Raw genomic sequence first — 16,158 nt, 5'->3', positions numbered from 1 at the left:
GCAACTTGGTGTCTGGTCATGATGGGAGTATGTGGTCGCTGGGACTTCGGGCTTTTACTAATTTGTCCTTCTATTGGCAGTACTCGGAGAAGGAGGACAAGTACGAGGATGAGATCAAGGTTCTGTCTGACAAGCTCAAGGAGGTGGGTCTGCTGACATTTGCAAATTTGATTTGAACATAAGGAAGCATATGTTTTGTATTAATGACACATTTGTGCCTTGCATTAATGTTGGGCCCTGAGCTGGATAAATTAACTTCCTCAGCTCCGCTGTGCTCCACTGAAATCGAATATAAGATAGTTTTATCATTTCCTGCTAGTTAGTCAGTAACTACTTTGGTTGGCCTGTCTGTTACAGTCAGTGTGGCCCCATTTGCTGAATGTTATTCTTATCTGTCAAAATGTTTATCCTTCACATTCTTACTGTTTCCATGCCTGGTATCCCTGGGTGGTTTGAATGAGGCTGTCGGGCAAGGCATTTTGATGTGCACAGTTCTTTACACAACATTTGAGTCCTGTGCATGCTTGCAGCACGGTTAGTCGGCTGACTTTGACTGCATTTGGCTGTGGATGTATTGCTAGAGTCAACCTACAGCAATGAGATTGAGAATAGTAAAGGGTAATTATTAAATCTACAAAGACAGCAGCATATTTATGTTTGTCGGGCTCCAGCTGATTCATGTATCTGTCCAGTCGCCACATTGATCCTGCTTAGTCTGTGTGGTGCTTCTACTCCCTCGCCATTGCCAAAGTGTGCTTCTGTTTCCAACAAAACCCGTTATTTGTTATCGGTAACTCCTGGTCCAGTATATTGATTCTCATTACTTTCCCGTGTAGTATGCTGAACATTTTGATAACTTGTAATTGGTTGTGGTTCACAGGCAGAAACTCGTGCTGAATTTGCTGAAAGAACTGTTGCAAAACTGGAAAAGACCATTGATGACCTGGAAGGTATGTGATTCCTCAGTATCTGCAGGGACAGTTGGTTTTATCCCCCTTTTTCACCAGGGCTGCAGTGCTCTCTCGTAGGTTTCTCTCCTATCTGGGTTTGTATCCTGTCCCTTCTCTGGTATCTGCCTGCTGCTCCCTTTCTGTCTTTGACTGGACAGACTACTTTCTCTTGGGGTTAAGATATCAGAGAGCAGAGGTTACAATAAGTGGCTGCGCTCCCATTCACTGCTTCTCGAGCATTGAAAGCATTTTCTTGCAGTACGTAGTTATTTACTCCCATTAACCTTGATGTTAAATTGAGGATCCTTGTGTCCAGTACACATCCATAACCTGGTGCTTGTGGAGTTGACTGAGACACTGATCAATAAACTTTGGAATCTGGTGATGGTAACAGGTCTTCTCATTGTAACATACTGCCTATCCAAGCCTTAGATATATTGCAGAATGACTTGTGAGACAGTCTTAAAGTATGGAAGCAGATAGACACAAAGTGCTGGAGTAACTCAGTGGGTCAGGCAGCATCTCTGGAAAAAAAGAATGGGTGATGTTTTGGGTCGGAACCCTTCACACTCGACTCGAAACATCACCCATCCCTTTTCTCTGGAGATGCTGCTTGACCCACTGAGTTATTCCAGCATTTTGTGATGATTTTTGGTGCACACCAGCATCTTCAGTTCCTTTCTGCACAAGTATGGAAGCAGGCCCTTTGGCCTAGCTTGTTCATGCCAACTGATAATCCTACTTGTCTGTGCCTTGCCCATATCATACCAATACGTTCTTATCTGTGTACCTGTTCAAGTGTCTTTAAAATGTTGTAATTATCCCACAACTCTACCACTTTGGCAGCTCATTCCATTTACATATTGTTCTCTGTGTAAAAACATTGCTGCTTGGGACTCTTTTAAATTTTGTCCTGCAATCCTTAAGTCCATGCTCTCTAATGTTAGACTCCCGTACCTGGAGTAAAGATTCTGGCTGTTAACCTAATCTATGTGCCTCGATTTTATAAAGCTTCAGGGCACCTGTCTGCTTCAGGGGGAAAAAAAGATCAGCCCATCCAGTTTTTTGTAACTCAAACATTCCAGCTCTGACAACATCCTCGTAAATCATCTTTGCGTTCTTTAAAGTATAATGGCATCCTTTATATAGCACAGTGACCAGAACTGTAGACGATACTCAGTTTGCCTTGCTGACATCCTGTACAGCTGTAACATGACGTTCCAACTACTGTACTCAATATCCTGACTAATGAAGGCAATTGTGTCAAAAGCTGCCTTCACCACCCTTTCTGCCTCTGTTACCACTTTCAAGGAACCATATACCTGTACCTTTAGGTCTATCTGTTACTACAGCAACCCCCACAGCCCCACCACTTACTGCCCTGGTTTGTCTTGCCAAAATGTGACACCTCACATTTATCAGAATTAACCTCCATCTGTCATTCCTCGGTCAACTAGCCCAGTTGATCAAGATCCCGTTCCAATCTTAGATAATAGGCCACGAGGTCACCCAGAGTTTATCAGCTAGAGCTAGGAGGGGAACTGGTAACCAGGCATTGTCCTCTAGGAATGGGCTTGAATGTTGAGTAGGGAGGACAGATGAGATAAATGTGCTGAATGGTTCCCCTCTTTTGTGCTTGTGAATGTTATCAAGAGATACAAGCAAGATACTCTTGATGTAAACCACTCGTAGAAACAGTGGTCTTTGGGGTTTATTTAAGTTGAGCACAGTCCCAATAAACAGGAGCCTTGCTTGAACCAAGATTGACAATGTTACCACAGCCGTAGGCGCTGCCTCACCCACTGAGTTTCTCCAGCATTTTCGTCTACCTTAGATTTTCCAACATCTGCAGTTCCTTCTTAAACATCGTGTGCAGCAGTTGTTTTTTCTAAAACTACCGTTGAAAGTTATTCCAATGCTGTCTTGAAAAATGTTAACTTGTTTTTGCTTTCACTTTGCTCCATTAATTGATTTAATTTGTTTCTTTTCATTTTTCATCTTGCCATTTTTATTTATTTTTCCACTAAACATTTCACTCATTCCATCACCATATTCTCTGTCACAACCACCTGGTCACCGGCTCCAAAACCTGGCTGCCTTCTGCCCTTCAACCAACAGATGAACTCTATGCTCAGAAGCTGAAGTACAAAGCTATCAGTGAAGAGTTAGACCTGGCCCTCAATGACATGACTTCCTTGTAAATGATCTCTCCGCCCCATCCCCTTCCCTCTCTCCACTAACTGCTTCAGTGATCCTTTTGCATCTAAACTTTCTGTGGTGCATTCCTGTTCCTTGAAATTATTTGGCTAATAACATCTACGGTTCTCTTCCCTCTCCTCTTCCCTGTGTGAATAAAATTGAGACTGTCTGTTTTCTCCTCTGTTGTCTTTTTTTCACCTCTCTGGCATGTGTTGTGTTTTCAAAACTATTGAATGTTAATCTGAATATGCAGGTGATTCTGCAGCTTGAGAAACTGTCTTGGTTCTGACTGACCACTGGCATCCTGCAGTGCTGTTGGCAAACTGATTCATTCTCAGTCTATACAAACCTCACCACATCTCTCGCCTATATAATTTCTCTGGAGATGATTGAAGAAAGAATTTGTACATATGTGGTTATCTAGACCCCAACATAGCTGTTGATGAACATTTTGAGGGAAGCCGCTGTTATATTTGGGGAATAATCCTTGGCACAGGCATCAGTGCATGTCATGTTATTTGGTAGTTATAACACAAAGTGCTGGAGGACCTCAGCGGTTTGAGGGACAAGTTTTCTTCGAGATGCAAGAAAGGGCTTGTTGTTCTAAATTGACTGGGATCCTTGCATCGTCGGGTGGGGGGGTGGCGGGGAAGGCAGTTTCAAGGCGACACATCCAATGGTGCGATATTCTGTAAGTTTGTGTGCTTGAACCCATGTCCTCTCACTCTGAGGTGAGATTACTACCACAGAATCATACGAGGAAATATCAATCCATTCACATTACTCTCTATAAAAACAGGCCACCATACGTCAGTAGCTAGAATATCCAGCACCTTGTATGTGAATGTTTTGGTGTTTGGGGAAGGGAAAGTTATGCAGGAAAAGCACCAGTTTTTTCTAATAGACCCAGAAGATTTATTAAACAGCTGATGTTTAACCAAATGTGACACTTGTGTCAATGCATCAAATGCAGAAGATACTCTGTGGGACAGACTGCCTCTGCAGAGAGGAATGCAAAAAATCCTCGTCAGTTGATCAATGTAACATAATGGCTCCCTCTGCACTGGGTGTCTAAGGGACAGTCGATTTATGCTTGATTGGGTTTGGAAATTACACTTGACCTCGATACCTTTGTGACCGCAGAGGGGCAGGACTGTTGGTAACCAAGCCAAGCTGGCCATTTGGATGATCTTGCATCCCCATCTAGAACCCAGCAATGGTGCAGGAAACTGGGCACTCTTATATAACATCAGAGAGTGGCTCTTGAACAGGTCTAAGCAAGGAGTGAAAATGCGTCCTTATAAACACTCCTGACTGCAAAAGTAATTCCACGCCCAATGAGGTATAATGACTTGTTTTCTTCTTGAGTAGCCTAGGTTGCAAGGTTACAGTTTTGTTAGTAAGACCTAGTTTATCCATATCAATGCGGCCGAATTAAATCACACCTCTGGTTAACTTTGTGAGGTCACTCATCGGTTACTCTCTGCCCCTGCTACCCTAAGTGCACTTCTCTGGCATCCCACACCAACCTGGTGTCCCATCCCTCCACTCCTTAGCACGACCGTTTCTGCACACTGTAACCCTTGCCTTGGGTGCTACATTGACCTGTCACTTGTCCATTCTGTGCCACATTCACTAACTTGGAACCTGTTCTTAACACCAACGTCTGATGTCAATGTCTGGCCTCCTTGTATTGTGTTGTTGATACACCCTCCGTACTGGGATTTGGGGGGGTGGGGAAGGTATAATCTCTTGGCCCATCGCAATACTGAGGTGGGGAGAGGAGGAATCTGAGGATTGTCTTCCCAGCCAAAGTGCTTGTGCCTTGCACTTGCCTGTCCTTCCAAGTACATTAGTGAGCTACATGGAACCAGTGGTGATGATCAGGGCCGGATTTAGATGAAGAGAGGCCCTGAGCTGTTCCACTTGTGAGGCCCCCTCCGCGTTGATTTTCAGCGCTGGCGGCGAGGCAGCGACCGGACAGCCATGGCGGCCAAATCTCCCACAATTCAAAGCGAGGGAGAAAGTGCCCAGCGCCGACCAGTTGCCGTTGCAGTGCGCATGCGCAGGGCGGCCGATGATGTGCTGGCCATGGTTGTGCGCATGTGCAGGGGGAGGGACGTGCAGGCCGCAGCAATGCGCATGTGCAAGGCGGCTTGCTGTGCCGGCGGATGAGCGAGCGGAACCCGGCGGCCCGGACACGGATAGCAGGGGGAGATGGAGAGATAGAGAGGGGGGCCCGCCCAGTTGAATGGTAGGTGTCCTGCTTTGGCCGGAGGCCCCCTAGATTTCGAGGCCCTAGGCCTATGCCTATGAGGGAGGGCCTATGAGATTTCGAGGCCCTAGGCCTATGAAGCCTAGTGGTAAATCTGGCTCTGCGAGGCCCCCCTAGACCTCGAGGCCCTAAGCTTAAGCTTGTCTAGCTTATAGGTAAATCCGGCCCTGGTGATGATGAGGAATAAACACTAGAGAAGATGCACTGAGTTTGTGCTGCCTTGCCCTCAGACACCTGCGCTGAGCTGGGCCTTGGTATAATGGCTGGGTGGTCAGTACCACAACTGGCTCAGGATCACATCAGTGGACTGAATTGAGGTGTTCTACAGGGCTTCAGTGTGCTGTCGCTCTCCACTGGTGGCAACAGTCTGGGAGGAGGGCTGATACATGCTGTTCCCATGCTTCTGTCTCAGATGTGCTCACTAATCCTGTGAGGAATCACTCTTGGCCCCAGTACAATCCATGTGCAACAGCTGCTTTCCACACGCATTGGACATGTTCCTTGGGTAAGAAACCTGAATATTTTTCCCAACAACAATGGAGTCACTGAGCTCAACATGGTGCAGGTTAACCAATGGTGATGCCTTACACTTAACAATGCTACATGTGTCCATTGCCTGATGCCTATGTGAGCTGTTCCAGGGTGGGCTGCACTGTCCATCGCTGCAGTGCTTGGTGCAAATCTGCCTGTTGTTTCCGGGTCCTTGCAGTGAGGATCAGGCCACTTGATTCTCTACAATGGCTGGAGTCTGTGCCTTGGCGTTCATTGACCAGGCATAGAAGGTCAGAGCAAGAGGAGGTGACATTGTAGTGACATAAAACACAGCAGGATCAGGAGCAAAGATTGTGAGATGGAAAAATGCTACCCAGCCACTGCCTCGGTGGTGGGTAGTGTATGTGAGGATGCCAAATGTGGGTCCTTGAGTTGATGGTCTTCTCACAAGCCCAATGTGAGGAAGGGAATAACATGAGCGCAGTCTGCTTGTGATGTTTTTCACTGGCAACCAAAGCTAATTTCTCCGATGACCCGCCATACAGGATGAGACTGCAATCACTTGCTACCTTATATATATCAGACCCTTACTCTGGTGGAGGACGTGTGGAAATGGGTTCCCAACACAATAACTTACATTTATATTGTGCCCTCAACCTAGGCTGATCTCCCAGGCAGGGAGGAGGCTCAGATCCAGATTGTTAATGGTGCTACTTTAAGCCGAGTGGTGAGAGGTTTTGGGGCAGTTCAGAGCTTGGTCTGAACAGCAGCAACTGTGCTGCCAATGTTGGCACAGAGTAGATGTGAGCTGGATGAGACCAGAATGGAAAGAGTAGAGAGATCCCGAAGAGTTGGTGAGGAACCTTCACCATCAAGAGAGATTCTATTTTCTTGAAATTCAAATGACATTCCCATCGCTGAGCTCTTCACCACCATAACCCTGGGTCACCATCATGCAGATAGATAAATACTGTGGCTTCAAGAAGTGGGTATCCTTCAGAAAGTGACTGGCTTGATGATCAGGACCTTCACCCGATCGAGTGAGATGGAATTCTCTCTAGATACAAATAGCTGGAGTAAGTCAGCGGGACAGGTAGCATCTCTGGAGAGAAGGAATGGGTGACGTTTGGAATCAAGACCCTTCTCTCTCTTTGCCTGGATTAGTTCAGAACCAATAACACTCCAGTTGCCAACAGCATGCAGGATAAAGTGGGGATGTGACCCACCACCTATCAGATGGAGGTGTGTATGCCATCCACCAAATACACTGTTGCTGGCTGCCAGGCTGCCTCCCAAACCCACAACCTCAACCTTGACAAGGGTGGCAGGTGCAGATGAGCACCACCTGCAGATTTCCCTCCAGGTTATGCACCATCTAACTTGAAACACTGTCACTGGGTCTGAGTACTGAAACTCTCACTCCAACCCCTGCAGAAGCACCTTCACCAGAAGAACTGCAAGGGTTCACTAGGAGTACCAGTCGGGAAAAGATTGAGCTGTCTTGTGTCTGGAATTATCGTTCTAATCCCACTGTAACCTGCACTGGCCACCTCCGTGTATCCAGCAGTTGGAGTTGGGTAATAAATACTGGCCTTGACAGCAAATCTCACTCCCCCATTAATTTGTTTTAATGCGGAAGTTAAGTATTGGTTCTCTGTGCTTTGATGAAAGCATTTAGATGGTTTGCAGCTCTTCACATTAGTTGTACTGCACCAGACAATGTTCCTGTCGCCTGGAAGCTGGGGACTCCCACAGTCAGGCGAGTGATTTCTGTCTGACGGCAAAGACTTATAGCCTTGCATAGAAAATTGGTGCAGGAGTAGGCCATTTGGCCCTTCGAGCCCGCACCGCCATTCAATATGATCATGGCTGATCATCCAACTCAGTATCCTGTACCTGCCTTCTCTCCATACCCCCTGATCCCTTTAGCCACAAGGGCCACATCTAACTCCCTCTTAAATATAGCCAATGAACTGGCCTCAACTACATTCTGTGGCAGAGAATTCCAGAGATTCACCACTCTCTGTGTAAAAAATGTTTTTCTCATCTCAGTTCTAAAAGATTTCCCCTTTGTCCTTAAACTGTGACCCCTTGTTCTGGACTTCCCCAACATCGGGAACAATCTTCCTGCATCTAGCCTGTCCAACCCCTTAACCATGACTGGGGAATCATTGCCTTGTAGGCTGGTGGTGCTGGTGAAGTTTAGTCCATATCAAAATATCCTGAGAGCTTGTTATTGGGTAAGGGCAGGTCTTGTTCTTCAAGGAATTTTCCACACCAGCTATTGGTTGTGGAAAGGTCGGGAGGATGCAGGTTTGGACCTTGTGGGGGCACTAACAAGGAGTCTCCACTGGCCACAAGCTGAAGTTCATGTTGGAGTTCTTGTCCTTGTTGCTGGCTTGTCCTATCAGAGGGCCATTTAAACCTAGCTATTATTGCAACCTGTTTGGGAACAAATTAAATAGGGACCTAGTTAATGGGTGAACAGCAAGAGAGGTTGGGGCTCAATACATTTATGAGACTCAGAGATGAGGAAACAGAAGGCCCAGGTCTGAGACACGAGGAACTGTTGGGTGGATATCCAACTTATTTAGAAAATAGTTTCTAGTGAAGGTAAGAAGGTATTTGACATTACTTGCTCATACTGTGGGGAAACAGGCCCTTTAGCTCATCCAGTTTGCACTAACCACAAACCACCCATTTACACAGTCCTGCATTTATCTCAAAGATAGACTCAAAATGCTGGAGTAACTCAGCGGGTCAGGCAGTATCTCTGGAGAAAATGGATGGGTGACGTTTCTGGTTGGGACCCTTCTTCAGAATTATCTATATTTATCTTTTGCTCTACTCTCTCTCGCTTTCCTTTCTTCTCCCCCCCCCCCCCCCCCCCCCCAGATTCTGCCACCCACCCTTACAATTTACAATTACCAATTAACCCACCAACCTGCACATCATTGGGACGTGGCAGGAAACTAGAGACCTGTGGGAAACTGTTAAAGGGAGAACGTACAACCTCCTCACAGGCAGCAAGGCAGGTCGGGATGGAATGTGGGCCTCTGGTGCTGTGAGGCAGCATTTTTACCAGCTGACCATTGTGCCACCCACATGGAGCAAGTTACCAGCCTCCAAATGTGTCCAGTGTCCTTAATTCCTCCTACATATTAACAGTGGGTTGTCAGAGCATGTGGAAGTGGACTTGTATATGATTAGTGAAGTAAGACGTGTATAAAACACCTTCCAAGATCTCGTTACATCCCAAAGCTTTTATAACCAATTAGATTCTTTTGAAGAATAATCACAGTTAAAATATAGAATACCAATGTGTCCGTGAGTTTACACGGAATGTGATAATGGCTAATTATCTGCGAGGTCACATTATCTGAATGATGCTATCAGCAAAAACATTGGGTCTCTGCTTCTAAATAACATTGAATTTTACATCAGCTGGTCGGGAAGACTGGGCCTGATGCAAAACTCGCACTTCTTACATTGACACTGTACTGGAAGTGGATCTGGATTGTGTGCCAGATCTCAGGAGTGGGGCCACGTGTCCTGATTCAGAGGTAAAGGCATGGTGGATACTCAAGCACTAGTGAGGCATCGTAGCTGTTTGAACACATTTGCCTGAGGCCCAGAAATTAATAGAACATGATACTGATTGATATTTCCATGTCATACTGTAACTTCAAGATTAAGCACGCTAGTCTACTGCCTCTGGCCCAAGAGGCACGCAGCTAGGGTGGGGTTCCAACTCTACTAGCGATTTTTCCGGGGGGGTTTTCTGCCTTGAAGCTTCAACTATGCTTGAAATCTGCTTTTATGTTCCTTCTTTTTGCTGCCAGATAAAGATTGTGTGAAGAAATTCGAAAGGGGACTTTCTCATCAGCTGAGTCCTAGCATTCTCGGCTTTCTCCATCTTCTGACCTCTGCTCTAGAACTTACTGTCGTCGCCTAGGACTCTTCCTATTCTTCAACCTTACCTGCTTCTCTCTCTCTTTCTCCGCCTTTCCGCTGGTTTCGTGACTCAACAGCACTCTGTTGGAGCAAACATCTCCATCAACTCCTGGAAAAAGTCTCTTAACTTTTTTTGTTTTTGGGGTAAGTGCCAGATCCTGTTTATCTCGTGTGCTGTTGCTTGCATGGAATGGTGCTTCCACCCCAGCCCACCTCCACACTAAAACTAGAGGACATAGGTTTAAAGTGAGAGAGGAGAAAGATTTAAAAGGCACTTGAGGGACAGTTTTTCTGCAGAGATGGTGGTGCTTAGATGGAACAAGCTGCTGGATGAAGTGGTAGAGATGTCTCCGTCATAGCTGTATCTCCTTTACCTATATCCACCTATCACTTGCCAGACATTGTCTTGTCCTCACCACTCTTTTCCAGCTTTCTCTTCCCCCCCCCCCCAATGGTCTGCTTTTTTTTCCCCCTTTAAATTTTTTAATTATTTGTTTTAATTTAATTTTCCTTTGTAAGGAGTGGTTGGTGTTACTCTTATGTCAATATTATGCTGACTGGTACAGGTGTGGATTTCGGTAGCAGTGTGAGAAAGGGTAAACCCAGAAGGTAACACATCCATTGAAATTATAATCCTAAACTCAAAAGCACAAAATTACAGCAACCCATTGATTAAACTGAGGTTTACATTTCATGACCAAACAGGTATGAATTGGGGTCTGCAACTGCATCGAGCAGCTGTTAACAACAGAAGCATTAAGGACACAATGCATGTGCTTCATCAATTCTCAATTTGTATGTCTGCTTCCTTCAATGTGCATGCTTGAGCCAGTGAGAAGATGTTTTCTAGCCAAGATAGAGTTTAAATGGTTAAAAACTGTAAACCAAAGACACATGCAACCTGTAAATGTATGCATTCCCATAGGAAATAGGATTTGATTGAGGGTAGTGCTGTACCAGTAATCACTGAAATACAGTTTAGGGGTCCTTGTTCACCTTGTTCCCATTTCTACAAATGGTATATATTGTGTTAAATGCTCAGATGCAACAAGGCCATTCTGTGTGAGGTGCTTTAAAAAAAAATGTGGGTTGGTACAAGTCAGCCAAGCATTCCGCCATCTATCGGAATTACTTCTAAACTTTTGACTAAACTTCCAAGATAGTTTGGGATGCTTTCTCCACCCCACCTGCACTTAAATGGAGGACGTTGCGAATCTAAGGGTTTGAAATTCAGTGTGTCAATAGCAAGAGTCAAGAGTGTTTTATTGTCGTATGTCCCAGATAGGACAATGAAATTCTTATTTGCTGCAGCACAACAGAAGATGTAAACATAGTACATAACGGGAGGGGAAAAAAATTCAGTATACATATATACACATTTACACATACTCAATAAATAAACAAATATAGTGCAATAATAATAATAGCCTGGTATAGTTCAGAGCTAATTTGCTATCGTGTTTAATAACCTGATGGCTGTAGGGAAGAAGCTGTTCCTGAACCTGGTCGTTACAGTTTTCAGGCTCCTGTACCTTCTTCCCGATGGCAACGGTGAAATGAGTGTGTGGCCAGGATGGTGTGGGTCTTTGATGATGTTGGCTGCCCTTTTGAGGCAGCGACTTCGATAGATCCCTTCGATGGTGGGGAGGTCAGAGCCGGTGATGGACTGGGTAGTGGTCACACCTTTTTGCAATCTTTTCCGCTCCTGGACGTTCAAGTTGCCGAACCATGCCACGATGCAGCCAGTCAGTATGCTCTCTACTGTGCACCTGTAGAAGTTCAAGCTAATCCTCTTTGACATACCGAATCTCCGTAATCTTCTCAGGAAGTAGAGGCGTTGATGTGTCTTCTTTATGATTGCATCAATGTGCTGGGTACAGGAAAGATCTTCAGAAATATGCATGTCCAAGAATTTGAAGTTTTTGACCCTCTCCTCCATGGTTCCATTGATATAAACAGGGTTTTGGGTCCTCATCCTACCCCTTCCAAAGTCCACAATCAGTTCCTTGGTTTTACCAGTGTTGAGAGCCAGGTTGTTGTGCTGGCACCATTTGGTCAGTCGGTCGATCTCACTTCTATACTCTGATTCATCACCATCTGTAATTCGTCCAACAACAGTTGCGTAGTCGGCGAACTTGATGATGGAGTTCGCCCTGTGTCCGGCTACACAGTCATGAGTATAGAGTGAGTAAAGCAAAGGGCTGAGCACGCAGCCTTGAGGTGCTCCCGTACTGATTGTTACTGAGGATGAGATATTTCCGCCAATTCGGACAGACTGTGGTCTGGGGATGAGGAAGTCAAGGATCCAATTCCAGAGCAATGCGCAGAGACCCAGTTCCGTGAGCTTGGTAACCAGCTTGGAGGGGATGATGGTATTGAACTCCGAGCTGTAGTCTATAAACAGCAGCAGACACAATCAGTTCTGGCAGCTCCTTGCTTTCTACCACTTCTTCCGTGTCTGATGTTGACCTGTATTCCATTTTCTTCCTTGCTTTTAATAGAACAAGTTACTCGTGCAAAAGAAGAGAACATGGGTATGCACCAGGTCCTCGATCAAACTCTACAGGAACTGCATAACTTGTAAGGAGGCGAGAAGATCGCAACTCAAAGTAACCATTATCATCCATGACTCTACATTCCATATCGTCCTCTCCCTCATCAATTGTCGACTTAGATCGATTATTATCAAATGTGGACCAAAGTTTTTATTTTGTATTTTGTAGAATTTTTATTACGCTATTCGATTCTTTCCTTCCCCTTCCCCTTCCCCTTCCCCACACATGTACACACAGTCTCTCTCCTATTGTTAGATTAAGCACATAAGTAAACTCTCTCTTCTGGACATGAAGCAAGGAAGTGCAGGTTTGGGGCATGACCTACCATGTATTTTGTGGAACTCCAGGTAGAGCCTGCAGCCTGAAATCTTGTCAGCCTGTTGCTGTCCATGTTTATTGTGCTGCCAACTATTGTACTCGCTAGCTTTGTTCTACATTTCAGTGGGTGAGGTTACTCATTAGATCCTGGAAGGTAACTGGCAGTGCGAGCTAGTACCCAGCTGATCACTTCATCTGAGTTTTGAGTCTCTTCGACTTTTGCAACAAGATGTCCCAATGCCTCTTTGTGGGCCAAGGTTGCCTGGGTCCCTCCCCAAAGCCACTTGGGGAGAGCCTCAAGTCTCAAGTTTGCTGATTGATTTGTTGTGCAACAGTTTGTAAAATGTAGCCATTCCATGTGTACTGAGGTTGGGAGAGCCAAATGTAGGAACACGAGAAACTTGCTTATGTTGAGACACGGGATCTTGAACAGTTCGTGAATCTCCTATTCTTGCATGGGGTAATCCAAAACACTAGGGAGAAGATTTGAGAAATGCCTTGGCTAATGCTGGTTTCACTTTAGTCTTGCATTGCAGCCCCATTCCACTGTCACCTCAACGATTCAAGTGAGCAGTTTTACAGCTCATATATTGGAATGTGCCTTTATACTTTTGCTCAGTGGGTGAAAGCTTATTTGCATTAGAAAAAAAGAATGGACAGTTTAGTTGATATGGACGCTGCAGGGTGTTAAATAGATCTTTCACCAATCCTTAACCAGCCCTCAGTAGCATAAAAACACTCAACTCTTCCAAGGGCTGGTGATATCCAAATACCATAACATGAGCTAGGTTACAGTTTATTTACAACATAATCAAAAGTGACTTTCCCCATTTAAGAAGGTGCAGAGGTGCCTCCCCTCAGCATTATCTGTGACTAACATTGATTTTTTTAAAACTGTTTTATACAAATCACACACTTGCTGGACCTTGAACACAGAAACAAGACACTATTTGTATTAAAGGTGATGTGTTACTGGATTAAAAGGGAATGCACATCCCAAACAGTTGTCTTGGGGAATGATGATGTGACCTGCATTTACACTGGTGATGTTGATCAATAAGCAAATAAAATGACTCACTGCTGAAGAAATCTTGTTATTTGATTGTTCCATTCATTGCAGCTTCCTTCAGTAACTGGTGTGGCACTTATGTGCCGTGCAAAGATAGTTCCTTAAATCTCTGGAGTGCGTGGCCTTGGGTCTCCAGGTTGATCTGAAGCTTGCTCTGCCATTTAGTTCCAATCATGGTAAATCTTGATGTCCAGAATCTACAGCCCTGTGGAAAATAAATAGTTCAGAATGTCAATACTGCTGTTGCTGTTTAGGAATAAAGTCAGGAAATACATCATCCTCAAATATGCCCCCTCATTTCCAATCCCCTTTTTTTCTAGAGCACATACTTGGTACAGAGTCCCTAGATGGAGCCGAGGGAGGGCGTGTAATAAATGATGTTACATCTGCATTTGTAGAAGAAAGTGCCTGGGGACGGCAGTTTAGGTGGGAGGGGTGGGTTAACCAAAGAGTTGCGGAGGGAATGGCATCTGTGGAAAATACTAGGGATGGGAAGTTGTGATCTGTGGTGGGATCATGTTGAAGGTGGTAGGAATGTCAGAGAATGGTGTGGCGGGGAGCTCAGCAACTTTTTCAGGTGAGACACATGCACCGCTTCAAACCTTGATGACTGCATTCAGTGTTCCCGATGTGGCCTCCCTTATATCAGCAAGACCAAAGACCAAGCATAAATTTAGCGATTGTTGTGCTGAAGACTTGCACTCAGCCCATTAAGGTTTGCTGGATCTCCTGTAACCATTTTAACTCCTGTTCCCAATCCAATCTTTCAGTCTTGGACCTCCTCCGTGGCAGAATTAAGCCACATGCAAAATGGAGGAATAGCACCTCTCATTCCGCTTGGGTAGCTTCGAAGCCAACAATATGAACATTGGATTCTCCAAATTTAACTAATAACTTCCCCCCCCTCCACTCCCACCCCGATGCTCACTCTTTACCCTTTCCCTGTAACCCTACCCTCCCACATATTTCCCATAAATCCATCCATTTGGCTTTACTTTTTACTCCTTATCTGACATCTATTTGTCTCCTGTTCACCTCTAGCTTTGTCATTTACTCTACACATCTGCCAAGCAATCCTCCTTTACCTATATCCACCTATCACTTGCCAGCCATTGTCTTGTCCTCACCGCTCTTTTCCAGCTTTCTCTCCCCCACCCCCTCCCAACACCAATCAGTCAGAACAAAGAGTCCCGACACAAAATGTTGCCTGTCCATGCCCACCACAGATGGTGTCTGACCGGCTGAGTTACTCCAGCACTCTGTATTCTCAAGATTCCTGCACCTGCATCTTGTGTGTCTTATGCTGAATGCCTCAGCCTTTGATGACAAACTAACCAAATGCCTTCCTCACTACCTCTGACACATTAGAAGATACATCAAACCATTTAAAGCACCAGCATTTATATGGAGAGGAGGGGGACATGTAAATCACAGTAATATGTTATTTTAAACATACTCTTTTCAGGTTCCAAAGGTTGATCACTATTTCATGGAAAAAAAATGTTGGAGCCCCAGAGAAGACACAAAATATTAGCAGAGTGGTGAGGAAGAGCTGTTAGAGGGGATTGAACAGGTTATACGTAATTTTCTTCAGTTAAAGTCCAAGAGTTGAAGTTGATACAACAGAGGTCTTGAAAATAATGAACAGTTTGGGCAGGGAGGGTGTGGGGAAAGTATTTCCGTGCGCAGAAGGATTCTGTAAATACAGAAAATTACCAATGAACCCAAGAAATATCTACTATACTCAAATATATCACTATACTCAAACAGCAGATGGAATGTGGAGTTTGCTGAAACTGCTGAATAATCAGCATAATTCTGTGTGTCGCTGCTGCTCGAACTGATTCCAGATGCTGCAAACTGACGGCAAATACTTCTGACATAATGAACTCCACCGCCAATGTGCAATGATAGGAAGAGAAAAAGACATGAGAAAAGTTCAAGGGAATGAAGGAGAGCTCGGGCCACAGTTGACACTGAGGGATGACCGCCAGGAATGATTGGAATTGGAATCAGGGAGGAGGGTGACATGGCAATGAGGTGGACAGGGTCAATGCAATCTGACTGAGAGACAACAGAATGACCGTGTAGGTGGGGCAGAGGAAGAAGAGTTGCAGATTCAGCCCGAATGAAGTGTAATTGAGCACTAGAATGAACTGAAGGATAGGGGATTGGGGGAGTAGAGAAGGGGGAGATTAAAGGAAGAGGTGGGATGACAGGAAGGAGGAGCTGGGTGCGAGGATGAGTGAGGCTAGAAGCTGTTGTGGGAAGTGCAGCGTGAGAGGACACTCAGTCACACATTCCCCAAGGGAGAAGGTCTGGATCACACAAGGAATTCAGACACAT

At 45.2% G+C, this 16,158-nt stretch overlaps 1 protein-coding gene across 4 annotated transcripts in view; it reads left to right on the top strand.

The window, feature by feature from the left end:
• tpm4 (tropomyosin 4) overlaps nt 1-13,832 on the top strand; it is a 52,768-nt gene extending 38,936 nt beyond the window's left edge. For 2 of the 4 annotated variants that reach the window (XM_033046752.1, XM_033046754.1), the window contains 3 exons: nt 81-143; nt 881-950; nt 12,372-13,832. In XM_033046752.1, coding sequence (XP_032902643.1) covers nt 81-143; nt 881-950; nt 12,372-12,454 — 216 coding nt within the window. In that variant the 3' untranslated portion in view covers nt 12,455-13,832. Of the gene's footprint in view, nt 1-80; nt 144-880; nt 951-3,068; nt 3,319-12,371 lie in introns of those variants that run through there. The other 2 variants (XM_033046750.1, XM_033046753.1) reach the window with 1 other exon arrangement.
• The last annotated feature ends 2,326 nt before the right edge of the window (nt 13,833-16,158 follow it).

Source organism: Amblyraja radiata, chromosome 29 (assembly GCF_010909765.2).
Source record: "Amblyraja radiata isolate CabotCenter1 chromosome 29, sAmbRad1.1.pri, whole genome shotgun sequence".
Taxonomy (NCBI): domain Eukaryota; kingdom Metazoa; phylum Chordata; class Chondrichthyes; order Rajiformes; family Rajidae; genus Amblyraja; species Amblyraja radiata.
The sequence above is the reverse complement of the archived record's forward strand: the minus strand, read 5'-3'. Positions and strand labels throughout refer to the sequence as shown.